This window comes from Gossypium hirsutum, chromosome D03 (genome assembly GCF_007990345.1).
Source record: "Gossypium hirsutum isolate 1008001.06 chromosome D03, Gossypium_hirsutum_v2.1, whole genome shotgun sequence".
In the NCBI taxonomy this organism is placed as follows: Eukaryota; Viridiplantae; Streptophyta; class Magnoliopsida; order Malvales; family Malvaceae; genus Gossypium; species Gossypium hirsutum.
Window position 1 is genome coordinate 444770 of NC_053439.1, and position 13488 is coordinate 458257.

General features: G+C 30.7%; 1 protein-coding gene across 1 annotated transcript; it reads left to right on the plus strand.

The window, feature by feature from the left end:
• The first annotated feature begins 7393 nt into the window (after positions 1-7393).
• LOC107909477 (la-related protein 1C) lies at positions 7394-12136 on the plus strand. The gene is made up of 6 exons (XM_016837005.2): positions 7394-8089; positions 8452-8992; positions 9070-9226; positions 9333-9423; positions 11247-11318; positions 11472-12136. The coding sequence occupies exons 2-6, from the start codon at positions 8563-8565 to the stop codon at positions 11754-11756; spliced, it is 1035 nt and encodes a 344-aa protein (XP_016692494.1). The 5' UTR covers positions 7394-8089; positions 8452-8562; the 3' UTR covers positions 11757-12136.
• Positions 12137-13488: the final 1352 nt, after the last annotated feature.

Sequence of the window (13488 nt, forward strand, 5' to 3'; positions counted from 1 at the left end):
TTAACCATTTTAATAACCATTCATCATAAAATACTCCCTATACATGCCATAACTCAAACATGTTTCATCATAAAATACCGAGTAGTTTTTCTTGATAGTGTGGACGATCTCCGACTTCTTTAGGATCCTTGAAGTAGCCTTGCAATACTATAAGAGAAAGAGAAATAAAAGACGTAAGCATAAAGCTTAGTAAGTTTACTAGCAAATAAATAACAATATTTAGCACAAATAATTAAACTCAAGTGTCTATATCTCTATTTTACTCTTTAGTTTATCTCATACTAGTTCTCTTGCTTGATTACTTAATATACTTGTGTTCATAACTTACTCTTCTCTTGCTGCATCGTTGAATATCAAATGTTAATATAATAAATTCTTAACTCTTATAACTCACCTGAGCTTGCCATTTCTTATCTTTAACTGAACTTTCATGTACCTGATTCGTTTACTAGCCCCGTTGAACCACATTGGAATAATAAGGATACTCGGGCATCTTCTGATCATAACATGCCAAAGCCATGTCCCAGACGTGGTCTTACATGGGATGTACTCATGTCGGTGCCCATGCCATGTCCCAGACATGGTCTTACGGGGGACCTCTCATCTCGGTGCCAACGCCATGTCCCAGACATGGTCTTATATAGGACCTCTCATCTCGGTGCCCATGCCATGTCCCAGACATGGTCTTACATGGGACCTCACATCTCGGTGCCAATGCCATGTCCCAGACATGGTATTACATGGGACCTCTTTACCCAAATGTCATGACATTCGTATCCAGTATCATCCTTATGTATCAACGGGACTTTTAAATTTTAATTCTCTATCATTTCATGCTTGGGTCATTATCAAATAAATTCATGAAATAAATATATAATTGCTGAAAAATAACAACATTAACAATAATTATTAAAATATTGTATTTATTTACCGTAAACCTACCTCGGTACCAACTATAGCCCAATTCACCAACTTAGTCTTCAACTTTATTCTTCCCTTTGTCTAACCTCGAGTTTCGTTCTTCTTGATCTAAAATAGAAAATTTAACTCATTTAATACTCACATTTATCAAAACAGCCCTCGACTCTAACTTTTTCAAAATTACGATTTTGCCCCTAAACTTTTGCATAATTATATTTTTTCCCCAAGGCTCGGAAATTAAACTTCATCCCTTATTCTTATGTTTTATGACATGCTGAAGATTTTTCCCTTCTATAGAAACATCAAATTCCCACTCTAACATGTACTTAAGAACATTAGGTATTTTTACCGATTATGTCGTTTTACTCGTTTTCACTTAAAACCGCTTAGCAAAAGTTGTTTAACATAATTTCTAGCTTCATATTCTATCATAAAACATCAAAATAAACACTTTTCACCTATGGGTATTTTTCCAAATATAAACCCTAGGTTAAATTATTGCTAGAATAAGCTAAATTAAGCTACCAGGATCTCAAAAACGTAAAGAACATTAAAAACGGGGCTTGGGATCACTTACTATGGAGCTTGGAAGCTTGAAAACCCTAACTATGGCTCCCCCCTTGCTGATTTCGTCCTAATGAAGAAGAAGATGATTTTTGCCATCTTTTTCCCTTTTAATTATTTTTATTACTAGATTACCAAATTGCCCCTAACTTAAAAATTTTCTATTTCACTTATTTCATGTCCATTTTTGTTTACCAAGTTACCAATGGTCTAATTATCATATAAGGACCTTCAATTTAAAGTTTCATAACAATTGGACACCTCTAACATGTAGAACTCAACTTTTACACTTTTTACAATTTAGTCTTTTTGACTAAATTGAGTGCCCAAACGTCGAAATTTTCGAACGAAAATTTTACGAAATCATTTTGTGAAATCATAGACCATAAAAATATAAGAAAAATAAAATTTTCCTCATCGGATTTGTGGTCCGAAAACCACTGTTCCGATAATCTTAAATTTGGGCCATTATAAGCTCGGCCCAAAATCTGGGCTTAAAAATTTATCCAAACCTATCCATGTATGCAAAAGATTAACCTAAGCTTATTTTATGCCCATGCATGTTGTTTTTTTATTTTTTTAAAAATATTTATTTTATTTTATTTCAATATTTTGTATATTTTTTATATAGTTATCTTAATATTATTTTAATGTTTATATTAGAGTAGTATTATATATTTAGTGTAAGTTTATTTTTTTAATGTGTTCTAAATTACATAATATATAAAAATAACATAATATAAAGTATTATATACTTAAAAACGGTTCAGGGCGGGCTCGGACCTTGAATATTCAAGTCCGAACCCAACCTATATTTTAAACGGGCATAATTTTTTTGCCCAAACCTTCTCAAATGTTAAGCGGACCTTCGTACATGAACGAATAAACCGATCCATGAACAGGTCTAAATATAATCTTTTCTCTATTTATAAAATACAAACCATTTTTAAAAGTGTCCATCAAATTCTTCTATAAACAACAAATTGCAGTTCAAGCAAGTGCCTCGTGTCTATTTGTATATCAATTTATTGTGTCTAATACCAGGAATGGAATCTAATTAAGCACTAACTCAATGCTCTTTTCCCATTAAAAAAATCTATATTATTTAAAAATAATATTAAAAAAAAAGTTATTGTCAAAATGAAGCAACCAAAAAATTCCAAATGAAAGCTCCCCACCTTCCAAAATATATTTGGATTCACACTCTTTCTAACTTTCCCCTTTTGGTATTAGATTTGTCATTTTCTTTATTTTATTCCAAAAATAATAATTTAAATATCGAAATAAAAATAAATAAATTATATAGGCTTAATATATCATTTGATACTCGAACTTGACATTTTTTTATTATCTTAGTATCTAATTTTTTTGACCCAATTTGGTACTTAAACTTTTTTGGGGCCCAATTTAATATCTAAACTTGACATTTTTTTTCTAATTTGGTACTTAAGATTTTTTTTAGGTTCAATTTGATGCCTAAATTTATTAAATGTTACGCAAAACACTAATGACATTTTTTTTGTTATGTTACAAAAATATTGTCAGTATTAGAGGAAATTCATGTTAAATAAATAGGTATTGAGTTATGCATAACAATTAATATTAAATAAGAACAAAATTTAAAACCATAAATTAAAAGAAATTAATTATTTTCAATTAATAAATAATTAAATAAAACTAAAAGTAATTGAGTATATAAAATAAAAAAAATATCATATCATCTGTCACATGTCGGTCATACATTGATTATTTTTGCTATTTCATAAAAAAATAACATTTTTAGTAATTGGCGTAATTTGTAAAATGTTTGACAAGTACCAAATTGAACAAAAAAACAATTAGGTACCAAATTAGGGAAAAAATGTCAAGTTTGGATACCAACTTGGACAAAAAAAAATTAGGTACTAAATTAGAAAAAATATCAAGTTCATATACCAAATGTTATATTAAACCAACTTTATACTAATATATAAAAAGGGATTAATTTAATAGCTAAACAACACATTAAAAAATAAATTCATTTTCGTCCATAAAAAGTAAATGCATTGCGCACTTAGTTTTGACCTTGCCCATCCCTTTGCCTAGGCATGGAAGTGGAATTTGATTCTCAGTTGTGTCAATAATAAAAATAATGTTCTTTTACTGGAATTAATTTTTACTGGTAAATTTATTGATAACTCTATTATGAAAATACGGGCCATCCATGAATTGTTACAAAGTAGTAGAAAATCCGTATCAGTTATATTCTTAAATATCATAATGCAGTTGTGGATTTCATGGCCAAACAAGGTGGTATAAATTTCACCAGTCTATAGGTGTTTTTTGAACCTCCTCAAGCTATATATGCAGGAATTAATCCAAAATGATATTACGAGATTTTGATTAACTATTTATTTCTGTAATCACTTAATACTATTTTTATTTATCAAAATAATAATAATCTTGATTCAATCTTGTCACAAATTAATTAATTATCGACTCACTTGTATAAATGTTAAAAAGAAATTATGAGTATAATAATAGTTGGAATTAAAATATATCCGGATTTAAATAAAATAAATTTGGACAAAATTCATAGGCGATAGGACTTAAAGTTATGATAAATCTAGAGAGAATTTATACACGATTTACGACACATTATGAGAGTTTAAAATGGATGTCAAAATTCTGAAAGTTTTGACTTTGTCATCTTAGTCCCTATAATTTTTTTTATTTCAGATTAGTCTTGAAACTTGCCGAGTTTTCTCAATTTGATCCATGATTTGGTTTTTGTTGAGGTAAGGTGACATGACACTCTGAGTTTATACCACATCATCACTTGATTTTTTTAAATATATGTATATTTACGTTTTTTAAGTTTTGGTTTTTAAGCTTTATATAAATATTTTAATTCTTTAGGTGATGGCATAATACAATCTCAAAGCATTACATCATCTTATCTTAATAGAATCTAAATTTAATGACCAGTTTGAGAAAATTTATCAAATTTAGTGAATAATATGAAAAAAAGTCAAGGATCAAATTAAAAATTTGTAAAATTCATGATACTAAATATTACTTTATCCCAATTTGAAGGAAAAAAAACCATGTTCTGACAAGCATGAAAATAGGCTATTTTGGCCAATTTCCATATATTTAACCAAACTAATAGTCAATAATTCTATCCTAAAAAGAAAAAAGAACAGAGAATAATCTAAGATAAAAATAGGTTATTTTTCCATATATTGATGGTCCCAGTCTCAACATCATATGATGTTTTTTCTTCATTTTCACATTTATCACACCAGATTTAATTGAAACCTTTGCATTTATAATTGGAATAATAATAATAATAAAAGGCTAAAATTTTCATTTTTTAAATATATAAAATTATCATGAAAGCCAAGTCAACAACCACCTCCATGAAAAAGCTACATCTTTGAATTTTTTTCCTTAAATACAATTAAGAAAATAATTAAAGTTCGAGTTCGAGTACGCTGAAGTGCATTATCCTCTTATTTAAGGGTTGGGAAGGGTTATGAGTAGTTCTAAGCGTATAAAAAATAGTATATATGATATGCTTTGACGGGTGGAAAATTTTAAATTGTAATTTATTGTTTAAGTATTTTTTTTAAATAGCATTAGTTCGAATATTAAAAATGATAAAATCTATATTAAATTTAAAAAATATATAATTATTAAATTTTTTATTAATTGTAAAAATTAAATTTACCAATTATTTTAAATATATATATTTTAGCTGAATGTGAACACTTAATATTCTTACTCCACCACCAAGTAAAATAATAAACTAACTATTTTTAATCTTATTTTTTAATTAATTGTTTAATTTTTTATTTTAAATATATTAATCCTCAACCAATTAGTGCATAACCAATTAATATAAATATATCATTTAAAAATAAAGAAAATATATAATATGTAAATAAATATATAAATAATTCAAGAAATTAGAAAATGAGAAAATATAGTAGTATTAAAATAAATTAACTTAATAAAATAATTGTTTCTCTAAACAAGATGACCATGACAATTTATTTTGCTAAGGAAAGAAAACTTGCTTTAGGAAGTCTTTGAATTAGGGTGTTTGTGCTTAGTTTTATCTTTGAGTTTTGTCTCCCGATTCTACAGAAAGTTCTAGACAAGTTCATACAGTGTGAGCGCCTCACCCACTAAAGAAATGTGAGTATTTGGCATTGGTAGTGTTGAAACCCATACCTTTACATGACATTAGTGGGTATGAATGGTACCATTTGTCATCCATCGGTTCACAATGAATAACATTTCAAAGACTTCTCTCAAAGCGAGTCCAACCTCCCCTCTATATATTTAAATATTTTTATTTATAATTTAATGTCTTAAAAAATGTATTCATCGTAAAAGAAGAAAAAAAAGAATGCATTTTTGTATTTTTAAAACCATGTTAAAATTTTTATGTTTAAATTTATAAATCATATGAATTCTTTTTTGGTATTCGCCATGTCCGTTTTACAAACCATATTCAAGGTTCGTAGCTGCTCTTCTCAATAAAATCGTCTTCAAGATTAAAACTTATGTTTCTCCTTAGAAATGTTACGTGCCTTACCATTGCATCCAACGCTTGTTGATAATTCATATGAAATATTTACGTGTAAATAATTCGTTTTATGTATATTTTGTCATATTCATGTACTCGTGTTTTAATTATTACCATATGTAGCTCATTGTATTTTTTATTTTACATAATTTATCATTATTATTCAGGTTTAGTCCTAAACTTATTTATATAAATTAGTAAATTTTAAATAATTATTATTTAATATAATAAAACTTAAATTTAGTTAAATCAATTATTTAATTTTCTAATATAATATTAAAGTATTTTATTATTTAATAAAACTAATTTTTTATAATGCAAAGTTTTGTATATTATCCTAAAATACCATGGCAAACCAAAATACAAGTCAATATCAAGTTCAGAATATTAAAAGGAGTAAAATGATTTTATATATGCAAACTATGACTAAAAGTAGAATGACGTTGTATTGAATATGTAATAGGGTTAATATACTATTTGGTACATGAGTTTGGTTTTAATGTTCAGTTTGGTACTTAAATATTTTTTTTGTTTCAATTTGGTACTTTGGTTTGGCTAAAATTTCGATTTCATACCTAGACCAGACAACATCATGTGGTGTAATAAATATTTGACATGTGTGGTCTATAATAAAAAACTTAGGTATTTAATTGAAAAGACTCGTGTACTTAAATGAGACAAAGAAAAGAGTATCAAATTGAAAAAAACAAACAAACTCATGTACCAAACTGAATATTGATGCTGAATATTAAAGTATGGATCTGAATATTAAAGTCAAACTTATGTACCAAATCGAGAAAATAATATTGAGACATGAATTAAAGAAAGTTAAAATATGCTCTTTGCACTTTTCAATATTTGAAATTTAGTTTCTCAACTTTTTTGTTTTTAAAAATTTAGTCTCTTAACCTTCAGATTTTAAAATTCAAGTTCAATTGTTGATACGGTTCAAATTATTCTATTAAATTTATCAATAACGCTTTGAAATAATAATAAAAAATTCACTTGATAGCCCCGTAAAAAGAAAATATTGTAATGAAATGAATTAAACAAAAGAACTTTAATTGTATTAATAATTAGAACTACATATTTAAATTTAAAAAATAGAGGGACTAATTTGATTGAAATAAAAGTAAAATGATTAAATTGTAAATGTACGAAAATTTTAGGGGTTTGAAACACATTTTAACCATTAAAGAATTACATAACAGAATTTTACAACGAATCAAACTAGGAAAGCAAAGTGACAAACAAACCCTAATTAGGTATTTACAACAGTAAAATTACTTGGTTTCAACAATAAATAACCCTTGAATCGAGGGCGATATGGTAATTCATAATAATATAACCCAAAGCCAAAAAACCGAATAGTTGGAAACCTCCAATTTAAAACTCTCTCACTTATTTCCGTCTCCAAATTTTGTTTCAACTTTTTATTTTATTTTATTTTGTTGGTTTTTAATCAAATTTTTGTTCTCCGTTTTCCGGTGTTTTTCTCCGTCGCCGATCAACTCGTCGATAGGGAAAAGGGGGGGGGGAACGATTTTGTTTTTAATTGGGGGGGGGCGGGGTTTGTTATGGCTGCAAATATTAATACGGTTAATTTCAATACCTCCGTTGCAGTGGCAGCTGTTAATCACTCTGCTAGTAGCCCTAACCAATCACATCGTGCCACGACAGAGGATTCTCCGCCGGGAATCCGACCCAACTGCGGGTAGTCCATTAACGCATTCGTCCTCTTCGTCGCCGCCACCGTCAGCGTCGGTGGTCGAGCCGTATGTTACGACGGAGTTCGGAGAGGGAGGTGTCGAGAATGCGGGTGCTGGGCCAAACGGCAATGCTGGTAAGAGGACCGCTTGGAACAGACCTTCTAACGGCGGTACCGAGATTGGGGTCGTTATGGGGGCCGACACGTGGCCTGCTTTGTCTCCGTCCGCAGCTAGGGTTCCTCCCAAATCTTCTTCAGATTCACCCAGAGCTTCATTGGATGGATCATCGTCTTCTCCTTCTGTTGTCCCCGTTTCTCAGGTTTGTTTACCAGAGATTTAAGCCCTTCTTTATTAATTTCTATTTAATAGTTACCATTTCAAGTGTATTTATTACTAACTGTTAGATTAGCTGAAATAGATTAAATTAACTGTTTGATAAGCAAGATATTAAATGCTAAAAATCTGAATTGCCCAGAAATGCAAAGAATCTTGAATTTTCATTCTAGCTGTATGATTTACTTGAATTATGTTTCATTTGATGGAATCTGTATAGTGGACGTTGTATGAAACTATGAGTATAGGAAGTATTTAGAGATTCACTTGCTCAGAGATGTACATGATGTAATTTTGTTTTTGGAGGTTACATTTCTTGATGGTTTTGCTATGTTTACCTAATTGTAGGGGAGTGGAAGTGCACCGCCATCATCGACTTCGTAGAAACCAGTCAGCAACAGCGTGAAGTCAAATTCAAATTCGACTCCGAACCATAACACTCCTGCACGACAGAGGTCAATGAAACTAAATAGTAATAACTCAGCTTCTAATGGTGGTCTCTCACAGGCACCGCCTCAAGATCCTTTGGTTGAATCACCTGTTAATAGCCCTTCATCTAGGGATCACGTACAGAGAAGTAGTTTTGTATCACAGTCTCATACTAGTGGTAATGATCAGCCACACCCACGGAATTCATTTAGACAACGTAATGGTGGTCCACATCCACGAGGAGATGGTTCTCACCATCAGAATTTTGGAGGAAGGCGCAATCAAGATCATGGAAATCATGAGTGGAATGGTCGAAGTTTTAATAACAAGGATGGTCACATGCAGCCAAGAGTTGCTCCTAGGTTAAGGAGGCATCCGCCACCACCTCCACTGCCTAATACTTTACCTTTTATTGCACACACTCCTATGCAGCCTTTTGGCACCCCAATGGGGTATCCTGGTAAGCCGTACTTTTGCTATTGTTGCTTTTTTGGGTTAAGGATGAGTGACCTTCCTAATCTCTTTACCTCCTTTCAGATTTGACATCTCTTTATGTTGTCCCGGCTGCTCCTCCAGAGTCACTTAGAGGTTTGCCATTTGTTGCACCAATGCCCCCAATGTTTTTCCCACCCCCAGAGCCTCTTGACAATCAGTTGCATGCTAGAATAGTGAATCAGATAGATTATTATTTCAGGTATGAATTGTTTGCATGATGACTTAGGTCAACTTAGTTAATTCAGTGGCCATATCTTGGTATTTGAGTTCACTCACACTGTTAACTGCCTGTTTCTTTGTTGCAGTAATGAAAATCTAATTAAGGATACCTACTTGAGGCAAAACATGGATGACCAGGGCTGGGTTCCTATTAAATTAATAGCCGGCTTCAAAAAGGTGAGTATTTTTGTGAATTTGGAGCTAGTTTCTTATGTCTGAATGTGAAGTTCTTATGTTTAGAACATTTTCATTAAGATTGCTTTGCATTATGCAAGTTCATAACACCTATGCTTACTGGACTCATCTTTAATTCTATTGTGACAAGTTTATGTGGTCACCATTAAAAAGAAACCTATTTTAATTGAAAATTTTGAAAGAAGAAAAAATATAAATATGTACGTTAATACACTAGTTTAGTAATAATAGAAAACACATGATGATTGCCATGTAGAATCCGTTACTTAAGATTGTCAGAGAGGAGCTTTTTCTGAAACAGAAAGAAATGAGGGGGAAAAGAAAGATACCAGAATAGTAAAGCCAGCACCCACATTCACTATAGCACAGATGTGAGTGAGATATTTCCTTGGGGGTTCATACACCGTAAAATAGTGATGTGTCAGCTCTGCATTTTAAACAAATTGGAAACAGTTGAAACCTCTGGATTTTTGCTTTGCTGGAACTAAAATTTGAGAAACACTCTACTACTAGATTTTCAAGCTATTTTTCTATTTCTGAGAAAATAAATGAAATTCCCATGAATCCAGAAACCTGGTCTTCACTTTCACACTTAGTTGAGCTAGTATATGGATGGTTCTTGTACTTCTAACATAAGCATTCCTACTCGTTAATAAAACACTGTTGGAAACTTTAAGGTATGGATTTGCTTGACAATTATTTATGAGAAATGTTATTGGTCATTGCTTTTTTTGGCAAGACAATTCCAATGGACAGAAACTTGTCTTGCTGGAATTGTCTACACAATTTTAATTAACATTTGTGTGTTCATGTGTTTGTTTGCTAATTATTTTTCCTATAATTGCTGTTATTTTCATGGGCTCTATCTTTGTTTTGGTCTTGGCTGTTTTTGTTCTATTATGTTGTACTTTTCTTGTGGTCATAAAGAAAACGTAGTTCCAATGAATTTATATAGTGACTAAATCATTTTGTCTAAGTCTTGGTGCTATGTTCTTGCAACTTGCATTCTGGATGTACTTCTAAATTTTGAGACTTATAACCCTTTTGCTGTACAGCATGTTAGGTCTCCATCATTAACTATTTACATGCCTCAATGCTGAAGAAATTGCTATTTCTCATACCATCTTATTGTTTGTATATTTATAGAATAGATTAGCATGCTATGAATGCATGTTCATATAATTATTTGTATTTGTATGTATGGATACCCTCCTGCTGATTTACACACACTCCCCAACCCCAATGGTATCTGGTTGAAGTAGTTTATCCCTTTTTAGAGATATTTAACTTATAAACATCTGCATGTATTACTTATGGTGAGGTGCATTGTAGTACTTCCATTTCCTTGTTCTTCAAGTGGTGTGGTATAAGTTCCTTTTTTTCGCTCTTTAATTATTATTGTTATTGAAGAATTGGGGTTAATACCAAGCTCTCTACTATCAATATTTATGTACTCTACAACAGACATAGGACAAGGAGAAAATCATGCACGACCAACTTAATTAAAAGAAGATTTTGCATTTTTTTGTAGATTTACTAGATTAATCTTTTGCGTTTATTATCATAATGTAAAAAGGGTAAGCTTATTTTACACTCATACAGAATAGCACACACTTCACTCAGCAAAGTGCTTTCTTGTACATTGTGCCTCAGGCAATATAAGGGTTCACAAGTGTCTAGAGTGCTACTTGCACCCTTGGCAACATTGGTTCAGAAGCTTGTAGTACGCTCGTGCTTCTCCTAAAGCATTTTTTTAAAAAGCTTGTTGTGGATAGACAACATATTCTATGGCTCCTCCTTTTCAGGTTTCACTTTTGACTGATAATATTCAGCTTATAACGGATGCTCTGCAAAGGTCAATGGTTGTGGAAGTGCAGGTACCTTTATATAATGAAAATCTGGGGATATATGTTCATTTTTTTGATCAATAATGAAATGCTAGTCTTATCAAACACCAAGATATGCATGCCTCTTATTGTTCATGCATGCTGGTATGGTTTGCTTTGATCACCTTTCGTTTAACATTTTAGGGTGACAAAGTAAGGAAGCGGACCGATTGGATGCGATGGATAATGCCACCTTCTGTTCAGTTCCCTACCATTTCTGGTCAGGATACGTTGGCTGCTCGTGTTCAGAAGATTTCATTGGAGCAGAGAACCGCAAACCAGAGTGGTACAAGTGACCAAGAAGATACTAATGCCAGTAGACTGTCAGGTAGAGCATCGTCGGGAGACTTCAATAATCAGTCACAGCAACTCAACAGTGAAGGAACAGCTGTCGGTGCTCAGGCTGGTCCGGCAAGTAATTCAACTTAAGCTAAACTTGCCGTTGCTTGCAGAAAAAGTTCCTGGAAAGATAGAGCAGAGAATGATTTTGACACCATGGGTTATTATTTTGCCTTGCTTGAAGATGTTGGCTTTTTACATGTTGCGACGAAATACGGTTCTTTTCGTTACTTGTTGCGACGAAATATGCTTTTTCTCGTGACTTGTTGCGAAATGAAATATGATTTTCTCGTACGGGAAATTAGAGGAAACTTTACGAGAAGAAAACGAAAACACCATTTGGAAAAAAAGAAAAGAAAAAAAAAACAAACCTTTGAATTCGAGCTAGTAGGACAAAATTTTCGTGTCTTTAATGAATTGTTTTCTTTTTTTTTTTTCGTTCCCTCATGGAAATGTTGGATTTTGCTTTACTTGGTGTGGTTGGTGTTTGAATATGGTGAATTTTTATTTTTCATTTGAAAAAAATATTTGGGGTTTTGATAGCTCTCCAATTGCAAGGGTGAAAGCAAAAAAGAATATGAATGAATACAAATTTGGATACAAGGAAAGTGATTTATTGAATTAGGGTCTGTTTGATTGACGGAATTGATTTTTCGGAAAATCATTTCCAACTTTTCTAACGTTTGATTGACGGAAAACATTTTCCATTTGGAAAATGAACTCCAAAACAAGGGAAAATGGGTTACATTTTAGGGAAAATGTCTTACCCTTTCAATTTCCGTAAGACATTTTCCGTGCTCTCCTCTCTATCGCCTTCTTCATTCCTTCCTTCATTTCCGGTAGAAAACTGTTTCTATTTATTGATTTTCCAGTAACTTATTTTTTTAATTATTCAATACTTGTTTTTTTAACACAATTACAAATAATTTATTTGATATTAATTTTTTTCAATTTATAATGATTAATATTGTAGCTTAATAATTGAGTATTATTATAAATAAATCATTGCAATATATGTAAAAATAATTTAAAATATAAAAATTTATTAATATATATTAATATATGTAAAAACAATTTTTCGAAAAATATTTTTAAAAAATCTGTCAAGCAGCAGAAAATATTTTACACAGATTCAATCAAACATCAGAAAATATTTTCCAGTAAATCATTTTACAAAAAAGTAAAATATTTTCCGTAAAATGATTATGATGTGCATGTTGATGAAAAGAGAATTGTGCCTTACATTATATATTTACTCACATTGGTTTTCTTTCAAAACTGGTGTTTAAACGATTAATTTTATTCCAATTTATGAAAGAAAATATTTTTTAAAAATAATTTAGAACGGTTTTAAAGTTTTTTCATAAATACTTTTTAAATATAATTTTCAAGTAAATAAAAAATAAACTAAATACAGAATGATCAGTAGGAAATTCAAATAGTTTATACTTTAATTAATGTGCTTTAAATGCATTCCACTTTAAATCTAAAATTAACATTTAACTTGCAAGTTGAGTAAAAAGATTGATTGATATAGGATGTTATACTTTTAGAAACCAATTAAAAATATTATAAATCAAGGATTACTCTTATCTTAATCAGCGGTTGAGGGTTCAATTCTCATTCTGAGTATAAAGCAGTTTTAAAACTTGTTGTCAGCTTAGATCCCTTAATGTTCTGATTAATTATTGAACTCACTTCTGGAAATACATTGAGAAACCCAATATATATATAATATTTTAAAGAGGTATGTTAAAATTAATTTTATTTTCCATAATAAAAATCATTTACAAAGAACAAAAAATGGTGAAAGAATCGTGTA